Source organism: Lacerta agilis, chromosome 2, assembly GCF_009819535.1.
Source record: "Lacerta agilis isolate rLacAgi1 chromosome 2, rLacAgi1.pri, whole genome shotgun sequence".
NCBI lineage: Eukaryota > Metazoa > Chordata > Lepidosauria > Squamata > Lacertidae > Lacerta > Lacerta agilis.
Genome location: NC_046313.1, coordinates 24,129,147 through 24,149,193, shown reverse-complemented (window position 1 = coordinate 24,149,193; position 20,047 = coordinate 24,129,147). Strand labels below are relative to the sequence as shown.

Sequence of the window (20,047 nt, the reverse complement as noted above, 5' to 3'; positions counted from 1 at the left end):
GCTAAGTGGAAGACTGCTTTACTCAAGTACAAACAGGAGTGTGAACTATTGTTTTCTTACTGTACTCAAAACCATTTCATTGCTTATGTTTCTTAATACATAACAGATATTTAAAATAGATGTTTTCTGTTAATAGCTTCAAGTTACCTAAGCAAGAATCTTAGTCTCTTTGGCAGTAAGTACCAAAACTTAAATTCCATTCCCTTAAGTTACGCTGAAATAGATGCTTTTTACAATGCCAAAAGTACAATTATTCACATTTTATTGAATCATTTGGTCATGCTAGAGAGCCAGCCAAGTTTAAATAAAGATGGTGCTGCTGTGTCCTCCTCCTCTGCTGCAAGCTGCCTGAACAGGGAGCCAGGGCGGAACGTCTCTTCTGCTCTTAGAAGGGCAGCAGCTGGGATCTGTTAAATTAGGAAAAGAAAGTCAGTAACCTCCTAGGCTTTTCTTTTTTTTTAAAGCTGGCTTGCATTCAGAGCAGGCTCATTAGTAGCTACATAAAACCAGACTGGGGTGGGGTGGGGTTAATAGATGCAGTTCTCTGTGTAGCAGAGAGAACTGTAGAAACAATCACCCTTGCCTTGAAGCCTTTTGGCGTGTTCAGGAAATTTTACACTTCCCTAGTAGGCGTTTGAGAGACAGAAACACTCCATCTGCTGCTCAAAGTGCCTCCAATGCTTTGACCCATTAAACCCCTACTCCCAACTCCACTTGGCAACCATCAATAACTTCCTCGGTAAGCAGGCAGACATGTTAAGTTCATTTTCTTACCTAGAGTAGTAGCTTTCCCTTATTTTGAAATGCTTACTTACTGGCTTACTCTATTACTACAGGGAAGGAGCATCATAATGACAAGCAGAAAGGGAAGCAGTTTTGCTTATGTAGTATGTCTTACATTACAAGTAAGTTCATTTTAGTCTAAAATTAGGTTCATTAAAATGTATGCGCAAACATCACCCCGCCATAGCAACAGATGCTTCTGATATTTAACATGTGAATTTCTTTACATACCGAGAACTTTTATCTCTTGCAAAATGGAATTCCGTCTAAACTCCACAAATACAGAGGGCGAAGTAGCATGCCAATGGAAGTAGTGCTACAGATACCAGGGTGTACTGTGTACCAATAAACTACCTCTTTGTCCACCCTTCCCTGCAGCACCTTCTAGGGTATAGTGGTTGCATGGCAATACAGAAGGAAACCCATGCCAGCTGCTAGTATGCATTCAATTTCTCATATGTAAACTTGGTATGTTTGACAGCAGCTATAAAGTTCTATGGCTACATAAGCAAGCCTTAGCACAGAAGCCTACAAGGGAGAGGAAGCCACTCAATTCACACATGCTTTAATACCCCAGCAAGATTTCTTCAGGGGTTACTTGGTCAGCATCATACTAGAATGAAGGGTACAAGACAGTTAGATTAATCATTCCTTTAACATACCTTACTAATATTAGAGATAAGCCGAAGTCTGTCAATGTGCAAGTCTGTACTAACAATATGCTAATGTTACCATCGACTCCTATACAAAGTTTGACAAACTATTTAACTAATTCATCTTCAAATCTAGAAAAGTGTATGCTACTCCTGAAGTGTCCAGAGGAAACTGTGGAATGAGTTTCTGATTTTTTTTAAATAAAAAAAGCACCCTGGGCTCCCTAGGAAAATATTAGCATTAACATTACCAGTGCAACTAAACAGTTGGCAAGAGTGGAGAAAACCATAAGCTAGAATAAAGGAACAGACCTGAGCCTTCTGTTCAGTGTTTCTCATAGCTGATTTAGTCTTGCGTGAGCTTGACATGCTGAGTGGCAACAGCCCAAATCTGAAAGAAAGAAAAAAGTTGTAAGATGTTTTGCACCCCCACATGGTTTGTTTCACGGACTACTTCCTATTGCCTATAGCGTCACTTACCTGATTTGACTAGATGCTAGAGGTAGGATGTTATGTAATTCTTGAGAAGTTAAATTACTGCTTCGGCTGGTGTACTGATTCTCTGCCCCTGTTAATAAGCCAAACAGGACCTAGAGGAGCACAGAAAAAGGTAATAGCTTGGTTGTGGTGGCAGTAGATGTAACTGCCAAGTGCTCAGTGAACTAGAAATAGGATTTATTAGATCGAAAAGCAGCACAGGAAGTACCCTTAAACAAACACAAGTCAAGCTGTTGTGTCAACCTGACCATGTGCGTTTAAAACAAACGTTTCCCCCTCCCGCAGGATTTCAGGTTCACTTTTATATCACTTGGGGTTAGGTGTTTGCCTACTACGAGGCATGAACTTCCAATGATAAAATCCATACAATCTCATGGGATAGTTTTGGTTTGGGCTATTCAGGAGACAAACCCTGCTTTGATTCTTAATGCCGCAAATAATTTGAGAACTATTGGACTGCATGATCAAAGTGTGACCCAAAATGTGCTTACATGCTTATACCACTATCCAATTGTATACATACACAGCCCTTTCCCCCTTGGTTTTCATTATTGTACTGGTTCTATGAATTGCTAAGGAACAAAGTGCAAAAGACCATTTCTATGTGTTTAATTTTACCAAGTAAAGCACCCTATCTTTAAGTACAGTAAGGGTAAAGGGACCCCTGACCATTACGTCCAGTCGCGGATGACTGGGGTTGCAGCACTCATCTCACTCTACTGGCCGAGGGAACTGGCATACAGCTTCCGGGTCATGTGGCCAGCATGACTAAACCACTTCTGGCGAACCAGAGCAGCACACGGAAACGCCGTTTACCTTCCTGCCGGAGCGGTACCTATTTATCTACTTGCACTTTGTGCTTTTGAACTGCTAGGTTGGGCAGGAGCAGGGACCAAACAACGGGAGCGCATCCCCATCGCGGGGATTCGAACCACCGACCTTCTGATCAGCAAGCCCTAGGCTCTGTGGTTTAACCCACAGCGCAAACCTAAGTGCAACAGTTATGTTCTTTTGCCTGAACTTACAGAGGTCCGCTGCACCAGACGATTAAGGTTGCTGTTTAAGTGTGGTGTAAAGACATCCAAGTCGAAGGGATCTATATAACTCTCCAGAAAGTCTATCTCTTTCTCAATCCTGAAACAGAGGGAGTAAAGCTGATAACAGAGATACATTTTTGACAGTCAACAAGACTGATGTGAAAACACAAAAAGCAGGAATTCAATCACTTTCCAACCATAGTAATGGAATGATTAAGAGGATCCTGTGCTGAGCTATTTAAAAGTCCCTTAATGCAGTGAGAACAGAATTTAACATTTTTAAAGCTACATTCTGGTTTCCAGTTACTGTTGAACTGATGCCTTACAAGCCAGAGGAATAACTTAAAATGTTCCAAATACATTTTATGTAGCAAGATGCCCTGTTTCTAACAAGCTGCCTTAATGTAACCTTTCCTTGAAACTACTGAGACTGTCCCCCTTTCTGGAATCATTGCTGTGCCCCTGCTGATCACTTGGTGTGTACACAGATCTGCAAGATTTCTGACAAGGATTTCTGTTAAATGGCTCCTTATTTAAGAATTGTTCTGTTACAAAACTTTATGCACAGATTACAGATTTTGGGGAGCATCTTGCTAATCATGATTACTGTTGTGGGCCCTCTTCTAGTGCTCCTTTCTGCAAATGGAAAGAGTGAGATACAGGGTTGCTTGGTTTTTCTCCAGCCAGCCTCAAGGGTGCAGTAACATTTTGAGGTTTGCAAAGGGAGTAAAAAATAAACCCACTGTTGAAAACACTCAACTCTCGACAGAGCACTGTACCTGGAATCCTGCTTGTTTCTGCTGCCTTTCATATCTTCACTCTTAGTTGTCAGGACTATATTCAGATACCGAAGATCATACAAGAGTTGCAAAGCCCTGTTCTGAGTGATGGGTAACTTCCCTTCTTTCTAGAAACAGGTAGGGGAAGGAAAAATAAGGTTGATTCTTAAGCAAATGCCTAGGCCACCAGTCTTCACACATATTTAAAGTTTAATCAACAATCACTTTAAGCATCTAGATCGTGGTCGTGTGCCCAAAATACAAAAAGTAGTCCCCTGATAATCACACTAGTCTATGAAAATGTTTATTAGGCCCCTGTGAATCTGGATTTTTGTTTTAAATCTCATAGCAGAGATAGCCAAAGAATCGCAGCACTTACATACAGAAGGTAGAGCATAGACAGTTGTAGAATGTCTCAATTTATTCAGTGTGCTGTATTTTTGAGTTACCTGTAACTGCTTGTGTGCAAGCATGCAAAGTGATCTCACAGTTACAAACATACAGGTTTTCCCCATGTAATCATACCCTCCCCCATTAAGAACTTCAACTCTATGAGAAAGACCCACATTAGACCTCCTGTGGTTGCATCATTCAAATGCTTCCCCATACCATATCAGATCATTGCATGGAGAAGGGTCTCCACTCAGGGTGCAATTCAACATGTTACTCTTCCAATCCAAGTATTTCAGCTTGCCAGACAGAACACTACCCCTCCCCTCTCCCTGCTTGCTTTTTTGTGGGTTCTCCCACCCCAAGCCAATTGCAGGTGGCAGGGGAGCCCTGTTATGTAGGGCTTCTGCTGACTGGGCTGCTTAGGTGAATCCTGCCCTATGTTAACTGAGCTGCTCTGAGATTAGCTGTCTTCTATAGAAGAGGTGAAAGCAAGATTAATGCCACAGTCAAACGCATACATACTTTTAAGTAGCGCCAATTCCAATCAGATTTATTCATGAGCAAAGATACTATCAGGCTTCTAGTATACTTTTTTAGTACTGACCTGGGAGTTCAAGTGCTGCTATAAAAATGTGCAAGGACTAACGGTTTGCTGTAAGCCAACATTACTGATTCTCAGAGTAGGTCCACTGAAATTAACGGACATGTCCAATTTAGGCCTATGATTTTTTATTATTTACTTGAACTTAATAGTTTATTGCTACACAAAAAGGTCTCCAAGCAACTTAACAAAACTTTCAGTGGTCTGTTTTGAGTACAACTTGGTTAGTGACAATCCAGTGCAATTAAAGTCCCAAAAGATACACCCTTCGCTTTTTCAACTAGTGAGATGGTCTGAAGGGACAGAATGTGTCACCCTCCAAATGTTGTTGAACAACCACTGGCTACACTGGCTGGAGCTGATGGGCACTGAGTTCAGCAACATCTGTGGGCACCACGTCGGCTGCTCCTCCATTAGAACTTTCCCCATCAGCAAGCCTTGCAAAGCGGGAGCCGATCAATAGTTTTGCTCTTGACAATTCACATTTTTCATTTCCTGGGTTTTCGAATACACTTTTGGAACAGGATTATCAATCTAGTCAAACAGTGTGCAGTGGTCCACAGACCCCCAACAACACACCTTTTCCTGGCTCGCTCCTGACAGTTTTTCATAGCCAGCTAATACTTCAGTCATACAAGTCTTCAGTAGTTCTTGCAAGGTGACCTTGGGAAGGGTATGACCTCCAACTCGATTGACTTCTTGGCACAAACTGAAGAGGAGGGTCTGGACACACCATGATGGCTGTGAAGAATACCAGTGGTGGAAACGTTATGTTTTCTTGAAAGGACAAGTGTCTTTTTTAAAAAAACTTTTCCAGCTCCATACTCCTTTTGACAGTGACACTTATCATGAACTGCATAAAGTGGTATTACAAATCAAGGGTGGCAACTTGTGGCCCTCCAGATGTTGGACTTCAAATCCCATCAGCCCTTGCCAGCATGTTCAGTGGTCAGGGAAGATGGAAGCTATAGTCAAACAACTTCTGGAAGACCACAGGTTAGCCACTCTTGCCATAAATCACCCCCCACCAGGCTAAAGTCTACATACAAACCTTCTAAACTGTGTCTTCAAAATCTATACATTTCTAAGACTCAACAACACAAGTTGGTACTAAATGTGTCTTCTTAGTATGAATGAATATCACTTATTTTGACAGGGACAAGAGGAAAGAAGTGGGGCTTCTATGCTTCCAGTCCACTTGAAACTGGAGGCAGGTGCTGGATCCTAATGATTGTCATTCCTCTTCTCTAGAGGTATGATCAGGGGAAAAAGAAAATCAAACCAAGTGGCTATCAGAACCCTACTGCACTTTTGTAAAATTCCACCATCATCTCAGAAAATGCACTGAGGAGATTTGGGCTTAAGTCTCAGCTCTGCTGCTGGTTATTGGGCACATTTGAGTATCAGTTCCCCTTTCCCATATGTAAACTGAGAACACTGTACAGACTAACCATTGGTGTGCCTCTTGCTGCTTTCCACCCACCTGCACAGGGAGCCGTATCTTGGACTTTACACTGCTTCCAGTCTCAGTCTCTTCTTCAATTTCAATCTCTTCCCAGTTGGTGGCTGTTGCCAGAATGGATCCAGCTTGACCATTTAACAACGACTGTGTGAACCCCTGAACCAGGACCTAGTGTAAAATACAAATAGCAGCAGGATAGCGTCAGAACCAATATTTCTATGCCCAAGTGAGATTTGGGGCCCATAGGTTGTCAGCATGCAACTATCATAGCATCATTTTTCACATTTGAAATTTCTGAAAACTGCCATTTGCCATTCTGGTATCATAAGTGTCCTACCAAATTACCGTACATTCCTTCATTTCAAATCCTTTATTTTATTTTAGTACTATTTCCACCAAAAATTAATTATTCTGTGAAGCAATTTGTTTGGACTTAGCATGTTGAGAGGCAGACATGGATATGGAGGGAAGCATGCAAAAAAATAGGCATAATCAGCCCTGATTTTAATGAAAACCTGGTTTCCTATCTGAGCTAAATGTCCTGCCACAGCTCTGGTGAGGAAACATGGAAAAGCCAAGGATCTTCATTACATTCTAGTAGGATTCAATACATTTCTGCACACAAAAGAATACTACTCAGACATTTTCCTGCCCTTTTACAATCTGTTGCAGATTTCAAACATCTAGTAACAGGGTCCCCACAAACCAGGGATCGGCAAGATTTACCTTGCCTGGGCCGGAATGGTCCCACGGAGATCCCTCCATGGGCCAGATTGCGCACGCTCCTGCGATTTCCGGCACCGCTGAAGCAACTCCCTGCGCTGCGCCGGTTAAGTGCAGCACGCTGGGACTCACCGAGCAGGCAGCTCGGTTCTGGGGCAGCTCATGGGCTGGTTAAACGGCCTCCATGGGCCGCTTCCAGCCCATGGGCCGCACGTTGCCGACCCCTGCCACAAACAAACAAAGCATTTGTTCTTATGGTAAGGTGGGAGGCATTGGATGCAGTAAAAAACCAAACCAAAGCACAAGAAAGGGATATCCCACCACCTCCAAGACAGACACTCACTTTAGCAACAGCTGTGCTCCAAATCCGATAGGCAGACAGGCTATCCTGCAGCAAACGTTCTTTTAATTCTTGCCATTTAACCTTTATGGGATTCACCTCTTGAGTTTTCCCTTTCCCAACCTTTTTCAAAGGCCAAGGCTCCCTCAGAACACTTTCTGGGTAACCTGATTTACCCAGAATGCACTGCTTCAAATGCGGGCATAACTCCCCCAACGATCGGCAGAGCCGTGCCATGAAGAGAACGGTGTTGATTTTGGGGTTGTGCAAAGCGTCTGCACATCCTTGAAGTACATCCTGAGCCTGATGCAGCTCTTCCCTAACACAACCCAGCACATAATCCACACAGCTGATGCAGTGGCTGCGCAACAGTTCTTCTACTGTGCCTGCATCAGCAAACCTGTCAAAGGCAGAGTTCCTGGGTTGAACACGCAGAGCATCCTTAGGCAGAGAGGAGTCAGAGGGCAAGTAGGACAGAAGGTCCTCCAACTTGGCCTTCAGCTTGGAATCCAGAGCGCTGCAGAAGCTTTGAACTCGTGGGCTGTGGGCCTGGGCTTTCATGGATAACCCACTCTTGGTGAACTGACTGCGGTTCGCCACACTGATCCAGGCTGCATCAGGTGGCAAGTCATTTGGATTCTCTGACCATAAGAAAGAGGCCATGTTATGTTCAAATAGCATATGTTTGTTGTGGGCAGATGCATCAACCTTGGCTTCAAGCTCCTGTACAGAGACAACAAGGAGCTCCTTGGAGCTGCTGGAGATGTCATCAAATCCTTCCTTTGTCAGTGTCTGGAAAAGAAAAACTCATTACACGGAGACAAAAGCTGGCGCATCACTCACCACAACACCAACCAGAAGCATGGGAATGCTTTTAAGACATAGCAGGAAATAGCAAAGTGTACATGAACTCCAACATTCAGGTTGTGAGGAATGTCCTTGAGATCTGCCCCCCTTTTAACCCCCAAGGTTCTTCTCAAAGTTCCACTCAAAACTGATGTCAAAGGAACCAATGCACAGTTAGACCAAGTTGGAAAAGTGGTAAGCATAAAAAGTATACTGCTACCAAATATGCAGTCAAATGGGTTTCTGATATCTAGAAAGTAAACAGGAAGATGTATCCAAGTATAAATGATACATATATTATAATTATATACAATTATTATAAGAATAATTCATCCAGCATGGGTTAGGGAGTTAGGAGGAAACAAGAGCTTGTGGATGCTTCAATATTCTGCTACAAATAATAAGAATCAGATGATAGTTCTATTCTGAACAAAGTTCCCTTTACCCATAAAGAGAACCAGAGTGGAAATTTCCTAATACATCATCAACATCTTTGAACCAGTCCTACAAAGTAGCTATTGTCCAAAACTAAGAAGCTCAATTTCCATGGCAAATTATATTTTGGCTTAATCTGTTAACCTTTAAGCTACCTAGCTCAACTCTGCCAATATCTTACCTGTAATCTGTCCAAGAAAAGCTGTTGTAACAAATCTTCCCAAAAAAAGATGGGTTTGTCAAGGAGGCGGTGACATACTGTCTCCCAGTTCTGACTCATGGACTCACTGGTGAGCAGTTCCCATACAGCATCACGGATTCCAGCCAGACCTTTAAGGCTCTTTACATACACCAGCAAGTTTGTGATCCCAGATCTGATGTCATCATTGCACCTGAAAGAAATGCTAGATGAGTCACTACCTGAAGGACTCCCTTGGGAGTTACTTCTCCCTGCACAATAATTGCAGACCCGCTACTTCTTCCTGCATAGTAATTAAAAGCTGCATTGAAAAATACTCATCTGCTTACATGAATTGTGGCCTTTACTGAGCCAGGTACAACAACGGTCAAACAAACGCAGCTAGGAGCCAATGTGATGGCAAAGGGTAAAGATAAATTCACACTCTCCCTGAACAAAGCACGATGGGTAGGTGAAGAGTCACAACCTTGCAAATGCAGATGATATTATGAAGAACTCAAAATAGGCACTTAATCTTTCACTAGTGTTTTAACATAGCAGTGTTCTCAAGAAGAGAGTTCAAATATATTGAGCCTCCACTCGTGCAGTGACTGGAGCAAAAGAGGAAGGGTACCATTTTAAATTGATCATGACAAAGAGAATAAATTGCAAATGTCTACCTTGCAGTGACAGAAAACTAAAGCACAATATCTGGGTAGTAGGGTGGAGCAACTAAAAAGACTTTCCATTGCTGCATCTTACCCAGAGCAGAAACGGCAGGACAATGACAAGGTTTGGACTGTGCAGATGCACTGAAAGGAACGCCAGATTGGCTTCACCTGTAAACTTGTGGACCCCAAGGTAAGGTACAATGATGCTGAGAAGGCAGCACTACCTGGTTAGTTAGGGCTGCCAGATGGACCAGAATTATCCCAGAGTGAACCCAGAGGCAGCAGGAAGCAAATGAGACCAACAGAAGGCCATATTCCACAATAGTTAGGGTGCTACGAAATATCTAGGTACACTTTTGAAAGCTGCATCTTTTTCTTAATTTGTTCAATCTATGGAATTCAGGTAATCAGTACCAACCACCAGTGCTTTTTTCTAGGGGGACACAGTGGTACACATACCCCTAAACATTCTGTGAATCTAACGGGAGAAGAAATTTTAAAAAAATATTTTTTAAGTTTCTTCTCTAGCACAGTGAATCATCAATTCCATTGCTACCCCTGATGGCGACCTCATTTCCTGCCACGGTGTTTCCTGAGTCTCAGACGGAATGAAAGTACCCCTAAACATTTTTTAAGGAAAAAAGCACTGGCAACCACAATTATTTTTACACAACCAGAGTTCTTCCCAAGTCTACAATGGACCAGGCAATGTGCTTTTCAATTGGATCACGATGGCAAAGCTAGTTCCTCAGACTCACATATTGATCCATTTCTGAAGTGTATCTCTAAGGTAATCCTGGCTAATAGGATGTGCCAGAGTTCTGAGTGTTGGCTGGAATTCAGCGATGGAAGATGGCAAATATTTGAATGAGCTGCTCAGCTTGGTTTCTTCCTTCAAAGCTGTGATGCCCTTACCTAGGGGAGAAGAGAGGTCAGGCTACTGAGGATTAAACTAGGCCCTGACCAATGATAACATGCTAATTTTGCATAGTCCCTACCAGTTTTGCTGCTCACCTGCTGGATGCTGGCTTGTGATGGTCTCCAGGGTTGAGAAGAGTAAGCCACAGGGAAGAGATGGGTCTGAAGGCATTCCCTCTGGCAGGGAATAGAAGAGGGCATGTGCTTGATACAGGGTTGTGGCTAGCAGCTCCACCAAGGAGCAAACTTGCGCTTTAATGCCAGCATCTGGTTAAAAAAAAAAAGCCAGTGAATAATAGCAGCCATTTTGCAGGGTAGAAGTATTCTGCTCATAGACAGACACTTTCTTCTGCATTGCAACTGCTGCCCTGGGTTGCAAAGGGGGGAAAATCATTTGATGGTTAACATATTTTCATATCCTCAAAATTCAACTGGGGGGAGGAGAAACAGCAGTTTTAGGATGTTATCCAAACAACAACCACAATTTAAGAAGGATGTTGACAAGCTGGAACATGTGCAGAAGAGGCCAACCAAGATGATCAAAGGTCTGGAAACTAATCCTTATGAGGAGTGCTTGAAGCAGCTGGGTATGTTTAGCCTGGAAAAGAGGAGACTGAGAGGAGATGCGATAGCCATTTTCAAATATCTTAAGGACTGTGACATGGAAGAGGGAGCATGCTTGTTTTCTCCTGGAGGGTAGATTCAGACTAAACAAGTGGAGGGTAGATTACAAGAAAGTAGATTCAGACTAAACAAGTGGAAAAACCTTCTGAAAGTAAGCGCTGTTCGGCAGTGGAGCAGACTCCCACGAGAGGTAGTCAACTCTCCTTCCTTGGAGGTTTTTTTTTAGCAGTGATTGGATGGCCATCTGTCATGGATGCTTTAGCTGAGATTCCTGAATTGCAGTGGGTTGGACTAGATGACCCTTGGGTCCCTTCCAACTCTTAAGATTCTAATATTGTAGCTTTAACAATTCTTCCCCAAAAACTCAATTTATCTCTAATGCAAACTTAGGTGTTCCTGCAGGCAATAGAATTAAGTGGACACCAATACTCAATCTAGCAATGACTCACCTTCATGCAGATGACTTAAGGACTACTCATACTGCTGTTATCTCAGCTACCTCTGCTGCTGAGGCTATGAATTTATTTAAGATTTTGACTGACAGGTCGCAAGACCACTTGAGAACTGAGATCAAGAACAGTGGAAGTAACCCGTTCCAATACTTCCGGGTTCGGCGGGTCCGTAACCTGTGATGAACGCAATTCGTAACAAGAGGTACGACTGTAAATTGCCACTGACATTTATTCAATGTAGGAATAAGTCTGCTTAGTGTCCATCTGATGGAAGAAACAAAGGTTCAGACCAGGGAAGTGGCCTGAGATGGTACAGTGGTACCTCTGGATACAAATTTAATTCGTTCCGGGGGTCCGTGCGCACCCCAAAACATTTGTAACCAGAGATGCCTGTTCTGCGCAGTTGCACATGGTGGTAGTCCGCTTCTGTGTAGACATCGAAAGCCTTCCCGTTACTTCCGGGTTTGCCGCGTGCGTATCCTATAGGATACGCAACAAGGGCAGTACGTAACCCAAGGTACCACTGTACACTGATTTAGATGAAAATTTCGCTTGCACTCACCATGATGGGGCTGATCCAGAAGCTGCTGAATTGCAGATTTCCTGGCCAGCAGGAAGTCGGCAAGAGCCTGGCGTGGAGAACTGCCCTCAAGAAGCATGGCTGAACACAATGCCTCTGCTACTGCTTGGTCCAAAACGGTCTGACATTTCAGTAGCAACTTGCTCTCATGCAGGATTGTTGACCTAATTGGTAGACAAATGAGGCACCATCAAGAGGTGTACAACACTCAATGAAGAAATGTAAAGTTCAAAACAAGAATTGGGGGTGGGAAATGATAGCTTAGAGCTGCATAACATCATAAAGAAAGTGGTAGCTATTTTACTTCACTTGCCTACCTGAAGGGAGCTTTGGGTGAATAATAACTTGGATCTATGTTAATAGACTAAAAAGTGATATTAAAGCTATTATGCTGTGGATGCAAACCCCTTCCATGAGCATGGTTAGGAACAATTCCAGTTTGCGCCTCTCTTCCTAGAATTGCCTGCAGCAGCAGCCATTCCACTTGGCCACATATTAGAAAAGAGCAAGTTAGTAAAAGTGTCTTCCACCATCAGCTCAGCTGGTACCAGCTGCAAACTGGCTTCCCCCTTCCCAAAATTGTTTCCTGCACTGACCATGCTGCCTGGTAATTGTAACTCCATTATGCACAGTATGAAAGAGTTGGCACTCAGCTGTGCAATCCTGTTCAGAAGTAAGTCCCACTGAATTCTTGGAGCTTACTCAGAATTACTACAGAATTGCAGCAGGTATATGCTTATCTTTCTCTTCACTCTATTTTTTATTTTCTTTTTTAAAAATATGTCTCAGATTTTTTAAAACCATCACTATATCCAACATTTTTAGTGCTTTGGCAGGAAAGTGTCATATGTGGAGTAAGCATTTCATAAAGCCAACAGCAATAAGGGTCAGAGATAGACCTAAATAAAATGTACGGTCCCAAAGGTTCCTTATCTTCTTCCTTCTCCCAAAAGTATTGGATAAAAAAAACCTAAACAAAGAACACCAATCAAGATGGACAACCAAATCTAACACAGCATACTAATTTTAGGCTAATCATCAATCCCCCGAAGGAACACATTACAACCAGCAGAATGACCTGAAGCAAGTGTCTAGAGTGGATGCAATCCAAGGCTAAAAACCAGTCAGTTTCCTTTCTCTTCCAATGCCATTTACAAGATTGTGTGTGTATGTGTATGTGTATGTGTTTAGTGTGTGTGTGTGTGTGTGTGTGTTTGTAAAGTAAGCAATCAATATTCATGTGAAATGTCCAACTCAAAAATCAGGGAAGTTTCAATAAATGGCTCTGGTGCAACCAAAACAACCTTCTCCCAGATTATACATTAATTTGCATGCACAAAATAATCCAAAAGCTAGGGCTAAGCAATACATAGCTCCATATAGTCTCTGCAACTGAGTCAATCATATTTTTGCCTTAGCAGTAAGGCAGGGGAGCTGCTGCAGAAACTGACTGGAGCTGCAGCTTCTAAACTGGAAATGTGCATGCACCCATTTACTCACACACCTGCTTCTGTTGCAGTGTCAGAACTTTTGGCAGCCCTCAGGAGCCTATCCAATCACCAACACACTTGGTTCAATTTTCCATAACGAAAGCAAGAGATAGAACTGAACACATCCAAGAGACTAATTTTTCAGGGGCAACTCAGGAAACAATTTGAATATTGTTTGTTTAATTTTTTTGAACTCTCTACTTCCTTGTAGAGGTTCAACAGCCAAGCAATGCATATGACCTTAAGCATACACTCATCACCGCTGGGTTTTAAAGTTTTAAGAGCTGCACCCATTTATTGCTTGTCATAAATCCTTCACAAAAATGGGTGGTAGAAATCAGATAGCAAAGATTCTCAGAATATTATGGAAACTGCAGTTAAAATATCTTATTCTGTGCTTAGTGACAAAACTGCAGGACTATAGTTCTCTAAGCTACCTACCAGCATCTTTTGTGTCTCTGATACCATTTCTAAATCCGAGTTCTTGGGAGAAGAAGGCCTATTGTTCAAAAAAAGCCTTTAAAAAATGATATTAACATTTTTATCTCACTTTCCACAAAGGCACATAAAGCAACTAACAAACCCCAACAGCAGTTGCAGTAACGTTTCTCAGCAAATGAAACATTCAAGTTGTTTTCGAGGACAGCCCTGTAGTTAAGTGTGTTACTGTAATCCAAGCATGATGTAGCTAATGCATCACAACAACAAGATGAGCAAAGCTAGAAGAAGAAAAAATTGGCTGGCTACTTACCGGAAATGGCTACCTGCAGCTACTTGTCGTGCAAGGATAGGAAAACGTGCCAGAATTGGGCTGTAGCTGGAGCCAGAAGAATCCAGCTGCAGGAGGTGCTGGAGGTGGCAGCACAGCAGGTACAACTGGGTGGCATATAAGTACTGAGAGGATTCCATTGCGCTCCAGATTTTCTCAGGAATCTGCAGCAGTAGTTGGATCTGTGCTGCCAAACAGTAGAACTTCTCCTGTGACTGGCGTACTGCCTAGGTAGGGAAAAATATGTGCATCCCATTAAATAAATTGATGCACATACAGATACTACTGGAGCATGGCTTGAAAGCATTTTGAAAAAGATGTTGCTAGTATATATCCAGAATTATAGTTCATATAACTATATGCTACGGTGTTTGTTATATTAAGTGCACAGTTTACCCCCATCTTTACTAACCCAAAAAGGACAAAAGACTCCTGCAGGAGCTATACTAGTAGATAAGCAACATGGGTAGCTAGCTACTTATAAGAAAGTTTATAATACTATCATGGAAGTTAGGGTATGTTAATATAACACGTATCAATTCTCTTTGCTACAGGGGCAAAAGTAGGCTTTATTTCACCTGGAACAAAGACTCAGTTTGGCACACAAACCCCACACATTTGCAAACGCACAAACACAGGCTGGAAGCCTCAATGGTGCCCCTCTGGAGGCTTCACCCAGGGCAAAAAAACCCAGCTAGTCCCCACCGCTGGTAACTATGGCTCTGCTTTGCTTTATTAATCTTTTACTTTGGAACACTTACATGGGATTCCCAGGAGCTCACGCATCAAAACACTGATCAGACAAACTCACTTTTCAAGTTTTAAATGATGTAACAGCTTCACATTACCTCAGATCATTTCCTGAATGATTCCAGTGCTATTTTTCTAGGAAAAAAAGTGCCAGAACTCACCACAAACGCCTCTCTTGTTCTCTGGCAATGGCAATGGCGCCCACCTGAGAGGTGCCAGAACTGAGTTCCGGATGGGGGAAAGAAGCCCTGCCTGAACCTGTAGCACACTTATGTCTTCTCCTGCTTCCTCAATACATTTTGATGGGTAGAATGTCTCTAACTAGCAAAGTTAATTTTTTATTAACCGGGGCGGGGGGGGGGGGAGAGATAAAGGAAACCCCAAGCAGACCCAAGTTTGGAAAACACTGCTTTAAACAACATAACAGCTTCACATTGCCCCAGATAATTTCCTGAACCACCTGTAATGCACTTACATCTTCTCCTGCTTCCTCAATAAGGGTAGGAAACTTCTAATGAACAATGGTGATTGTTAATTAATTGGGGGACCCCCTCAGCGGGTAGTCTAGTGTTTCTCAAACTTGGGTCCCCGGCAGTTGTTGAGACTACAACTCCCATACTCCCTAGCCAGCAAGTCAGGGATAGTGGGAGTTGTAGTGGAAAAACAGTGTAGCCATGTCCTCCTTGGGGTGTGTGGGTGTGTGTGTGTAAATATATATCCCACGATACCCCCACTTAACAACTTTGGTGTATCCCCTTTATTTAAAAAAAAAAAAAAGCTCAGCAATTTTGGCTGCAAAACACACACACACCCCAACAACAACAAAAATCCATGAGATTGGGAAGCGCTGTATTAAACGACGTAACGGCTTCCCATTTACCTCAGACCATTTCCTGAACCTGTGATGCAGTTATGGGAGATGTCGTCCACCAACAGCAGCTGAGGGGAGCCAGGTTTAAGACCCCCCCCCCCAATATATACACACCCTTCCCCCACCGCGCCCCTCAGAAAGTCCCCACCTCAACCGTCGGCCTCCGCGCAGTGGGCTGGCCGTTATGTGGGGCGCCGCCCCCGCCCCCTCCGGCGCGTCCCTTGGCCCTCCGCTGCTGCAGGCCCCGCACGGCCTCCACGAGGTGCTCGGCGCTGAGCCGCATCTCGGCGATGGTGTCGGCCGCCTCGATGAGGTCCCGGTAGCGCTCGCCGACCATCTGCCGGAGCTCCTCCCGCTTGCCCTCGATGCCCGCGCGGACCTGCCGCTCCACGGCCCTCAGCTCCGCCACCGCGTGCGCCTCGAAGAGCGACTCGGCCGCCCCCGGGCCGCCCCGCTTCAGGGCGTCCAGCGCCGCCGCCTCAGCAGACGCCGCCGTCGCCATCGTCGTCCTCCCGCCGCCGCCTTTCCCTCAGCCGGAACGGGCCGCGTCGCCTCCCGCCTCTGACGTGTCAACGTTCGCCATCTTTGACAGGGGCATGGGCGCTTCTCGGCCCGGAAGGGCAGGCGAGATTTCCACTAGTTCAGCCTCGCGGGCGCCATTTTTGTGTAGGGCAGAGTCGTTGCCTCTCGGGTCTTAAAGGGAACCGAGCGTCTTCCGAACTCAATATTATTTCGTCTGTTTGTTGGGTTAAGTTATAAGTGAGCAGCGTACAGATGAAACTGTAGACGGGGCGCAGCTAAAAATCTGCAAAACAATATTTTGTTTTTTAAAATAAAGTTTTATTTCATAAATGTTTAAAAAATCCTAAAATTTAAACACCTCTTAAAAGGACCCTGTAATGAATCAGATCTAAGTTAGGGGGTGTTCAGAAACCCACGGTGTTTTAGGAGTTAATGGGCACCCCAGTTTGAGTGGCAGATACCCCTTGGGAGGCGGAACCTTCCGCTCTTTAAAAGGAGGGAGCAGCCATTAGTGTGAGGAGAGTGGTGACTGGAAGGAGGAGGGTGTGGCCAGGTTAGGTTTAGGTTAGGTTAGGTTAGGATCGTTGAAGATGTGTACATGTTGCTGAAAGAAAGAGTTTACACTGTTATGAAACTAAGCTTATGGACTCACTGTTAAGTTAGTGTTCATGGAAGACACTCTTACTCGTATACGAGCAATTGCCATAGAAGAAGAGAAAGATGAACTACCAACTGACTTCTACAAGCACCCTGCGGTGACTGAGCATGCAGAGAGGCCATTAAATACTGATGAAGTGCAATGGAAGCAGGATAGCTGGAACCCTGAACACAAGCATTCCATGCTGCAACCTTTGGTTGCAGTTCCCACTTGTAAATTGGCCAGACCAGAGGTCGGCAACCTAAGGCCCATGGGCCGGTTGGGGCCCATGAGCTTCCTGGAACCGGCCCATGGCCGTTTCGTGGATTGGCATGAGGATTCCGTGCTTTTTTCCCGCGGCGCCATTTGTTTCTCACCGCAGGGACCGACTTCCTTTTTTTTTTTTTTTTTTTTAATATAATTTTTATTATAGATTTTACAGATATAACCAAAAAAGGAAAACTCCACCATAAGTACAGTCTTAAATAAAGTTACATACAGTAATCATTTTGCTTGTATGCGTCTTATTTTCCGATTTTGAACACAATATAATGTACTTGTTATACATATACAATACTATACAACCATCTAGCAAACAAATAAGAAGTTAAATACACACCATGAAAAAAGAAGAAGAAGGAAAAAAAAGAAAGAAAAAAGAAAAAAAAAAGGAAAAAAGAAAAGAGTAAAAAATAATGAAAAAAAGCAAGAAAAAAGGAAAAGAAAAAAAAATGGGAAATTCCCCGTCTTCCTGAGAAATCCCTTTGCTTAAACCGCTATAAATGTGAATGCTTACAACCCTGCACACTTCCTTGACTCCCTTCTACCATGCATTCTTAGGCATTACATTGCTCCCATCTCTTTTCCTTCAGGCTATTTTCATTCCCTTCACTCCTCGAATGCAGGCATGATACCAGTACTTTTATTGTATTTTAACACGTATTTTTTATACACCTCCCATTTGCCAGTAAAGTTCTGCTTTGTATTTCCTCTCAGATTGTTTGTCAACAGAGCCATCTCTGCATATTCTTGTAGTTTGATTTGCCACTCAGTAACCGTTGGCACTTCTTGCTCTTTCCATCTTTTTGCTATAACTGTTCTTGCCGCTGCAACTGCGTACAAAAAGACTTCTTTCAACTTGTTTGGGATCACCTTGTCAACCATACTTAATAAAAAAATCTCTGGTCTTTTCACAAAAGAAATTGCCATCATCTTTTTTATTTCACTGTATACCTCCCCCCAAAAAACTTTGATTTTTACACATCTCCACCACATATGCATTAGGTCTCCATATTCAGATCCGCATCTCCAGCAGACATTTGCAAGACTTCTATTCATTTTGGCAAGTCTGGCTGGTGTAAGATACCACCTATGTGCCATCTTCATCATATTTTCTCTTATATTATAGTTTGCGGTGAATCTTAAGTTGACCTGCCACAGCTTTTCCCACTGCTCGAACAAAATTGGATACCCAAAGTCTTGGGCCCATTTAGTCATGGCAGCCGTTACCATCTCGTCCATTACTTCGTAGTCTAGCAAGATCTTATATATGCGGGAAATTAGCTTATTTTTCCTATTTAACACTTCCTTTTCAAATATAGAAGGTTCTTTCCCAAACCCGCAAATCTTGTCTTTTTTAAAAGTTTCGTTAATTTGAAAGTAATCCAGCCAGGTTGAGAGTTGGTCTTTAATCTCCTCATAGTTTTTAAGTGCTAACTTCCCTTGCCTTTCTGTTAACAGATTATTGTATGTGATCCACTCTTCCTTTTGATTATTTATTCTTTTTAATGCTGTGGCCTCGAGCGGGGAGATCCATTTTGGTGTTGCCCTTTCTAAATATCTTTGGTATTTATCCCAAACTCTGAAGAGTGCGTTCCTTATAATATGACTGCAGAAGCCTCTATGTACCTTTACTTTACCATAATTCAAATACGCATGCCAGCCAAAACGTAGGTCGTGTCCCTCTAGGTCCAGGATTTCCCAATTTCTTAACAAGCACCAGTCCTTTAACCATACCAAACATGCCGCTTCGTAATAAATCTTGAGGTCTGGCAAGCCAAAACCGCCTTTATCAATCGTATTAATCAATATCTTATGTTTTATCCGCGGTCTTTTGCCCTTCCACAAAAATTTTGAGATTTCCTTTTGCCACTTCTCGATATTATTAGTTTTACCTATAATTGGGATTGTCTGAAACAAAAACATTAATTTTGGCAACGCGTTCATTTTAATTGCTGCAATACGGCCCAAAAAAGATAGATTCAACCTGTTCCATATCTCCATCTGTTTTTGAATTTCAGTCCAGCATTTAATATAGTTGTCGTTATATAAGTTTATGTTCTTTGCCGTTATCAATATTCCTAAGTATTTTATTTTGGGATAGATTTTGATCTGTGTTACCCTTTCCAATTCTTCCTTTTGAGCCTTCGATAGATTTTTAACTAATAGTTTGGTCTTATTTATGTTCAATCTAAAGCCAGACACCCTGCCATATTCTTGTATTAATTCTAGGACCTTCGCCAAGCTTCGGATTGGATACTCCGTGGTGATTATTAAGTCGTCTGCAAAAGCCCTAAGTTTATAGCTTCTCTGCCCCAGTGTTATTCCTTTTACATCTTTTTCCTCCCTTATTCGTTTACATAAGATTTCCAATGTTAATATAAAAATCAATGGAGACAAGGGGCATCCTTGTCTAACCCCTTTTTTTATTTCACAATCTTGTGTAAGATTGCCGTTTATTATAATCTTGGCCTTCTGTTTAGAATAGATTGCCTCTATTCCCTTCACATAGCCTTCTCCAAATTCCATGTGCTTCAATATTTCTAGCATAAATCTCCACGATACCCTGTCAAACGCTTTTTCCGCGTCTACGGCCATGAAGGCTGCTTGTTTATTGATATTTAAGTCTAAATACTCCAGTAGGTTTATTATATTTCTAGTATTGGTATATATGTGCCTCCCTGGTAGGAATCCGGCCTGGTCTTCGTGGATTGATGTCAGTAAAATTTTCTTTGTTCTTTCTGCCATTATACTTG

General features: G+C 42.8%; 1 protein-coding gene across 2 annotated transcripts; it reads right to left on the bottom strand.

The window, feature by feature from the left end:
• Positions 1-245: 245 nt before the first annotated feature.
• COG1 (component of oligomeric golgi complex 1) lies at positions 246-16,370 on the bottom strand. Of its 2 annotated transcripts, XM_033138932.1 has the most exons (15): positions 16,002-16,370; positions 14,215-14,459; positions 11,956-12,137; positions 10,414-10,584; positions 10,158-10,314; positions 8,732-8,942; positions 7,273-8,061; positions 6,228-6,374; positions 5,324-5,485; positions 3,751-3,878; positions 2,960-3,068; positions 1,917-2,026; positions 1,749-1,827; positions 1,356-1,396; positions 246-407 (listed from the first exon to the last, which is right to left on the bottom strand). In XM_033138932.1, exons 1-15 carry the CDS (start codon positions 16,353-16,355, stop codon positions 386-388), a joined length of 2,907 nt encoding a protein of 968 aa, XP_032994823.1. In that variant the 5' UTR covers positions 16,356-16,370; the 3' UTR covers positions 246-385. The 2 variants fall into 2 exon arrangements, with proteins under 2 accessions (XP_032994823.1, XP_032994822.1); XM_033138931.1 differs by lacking the exon at positions 1,356-1,396.
• Between the last annotated feature and the right edge of the window lie 3,677 nt (positions 16,371-20,047).

What these genes read in the sequence shown, in the direction of transcription:
- COG1 (XM_033138931.1), bottom strand. Translation starts at nt 16,355, where the DNA reads ATGGCGACGGCGGCGTCTGCTGAGGCGGCGGCGCTGGACGCCCTGAAG. An exon ending in CACAAGCCAGCATCCAGCAG is followed by an intron (nt 10,315 to 10,413) that starts GTGAGCAGCAAA and finishes CTTCTCCCCTAG; the next exon opens with GTAAGGGCATCACAGCTTTG. An exon ending in CTAGCATCTAGTCAAATCAG is followed by an intron (nt 1,828 to 1,916) that starts GTAAGTGACGCT and finishes TCTTTCTTTCAG; the next exon opens with ATTTGGGCTGTTGCCACTCA.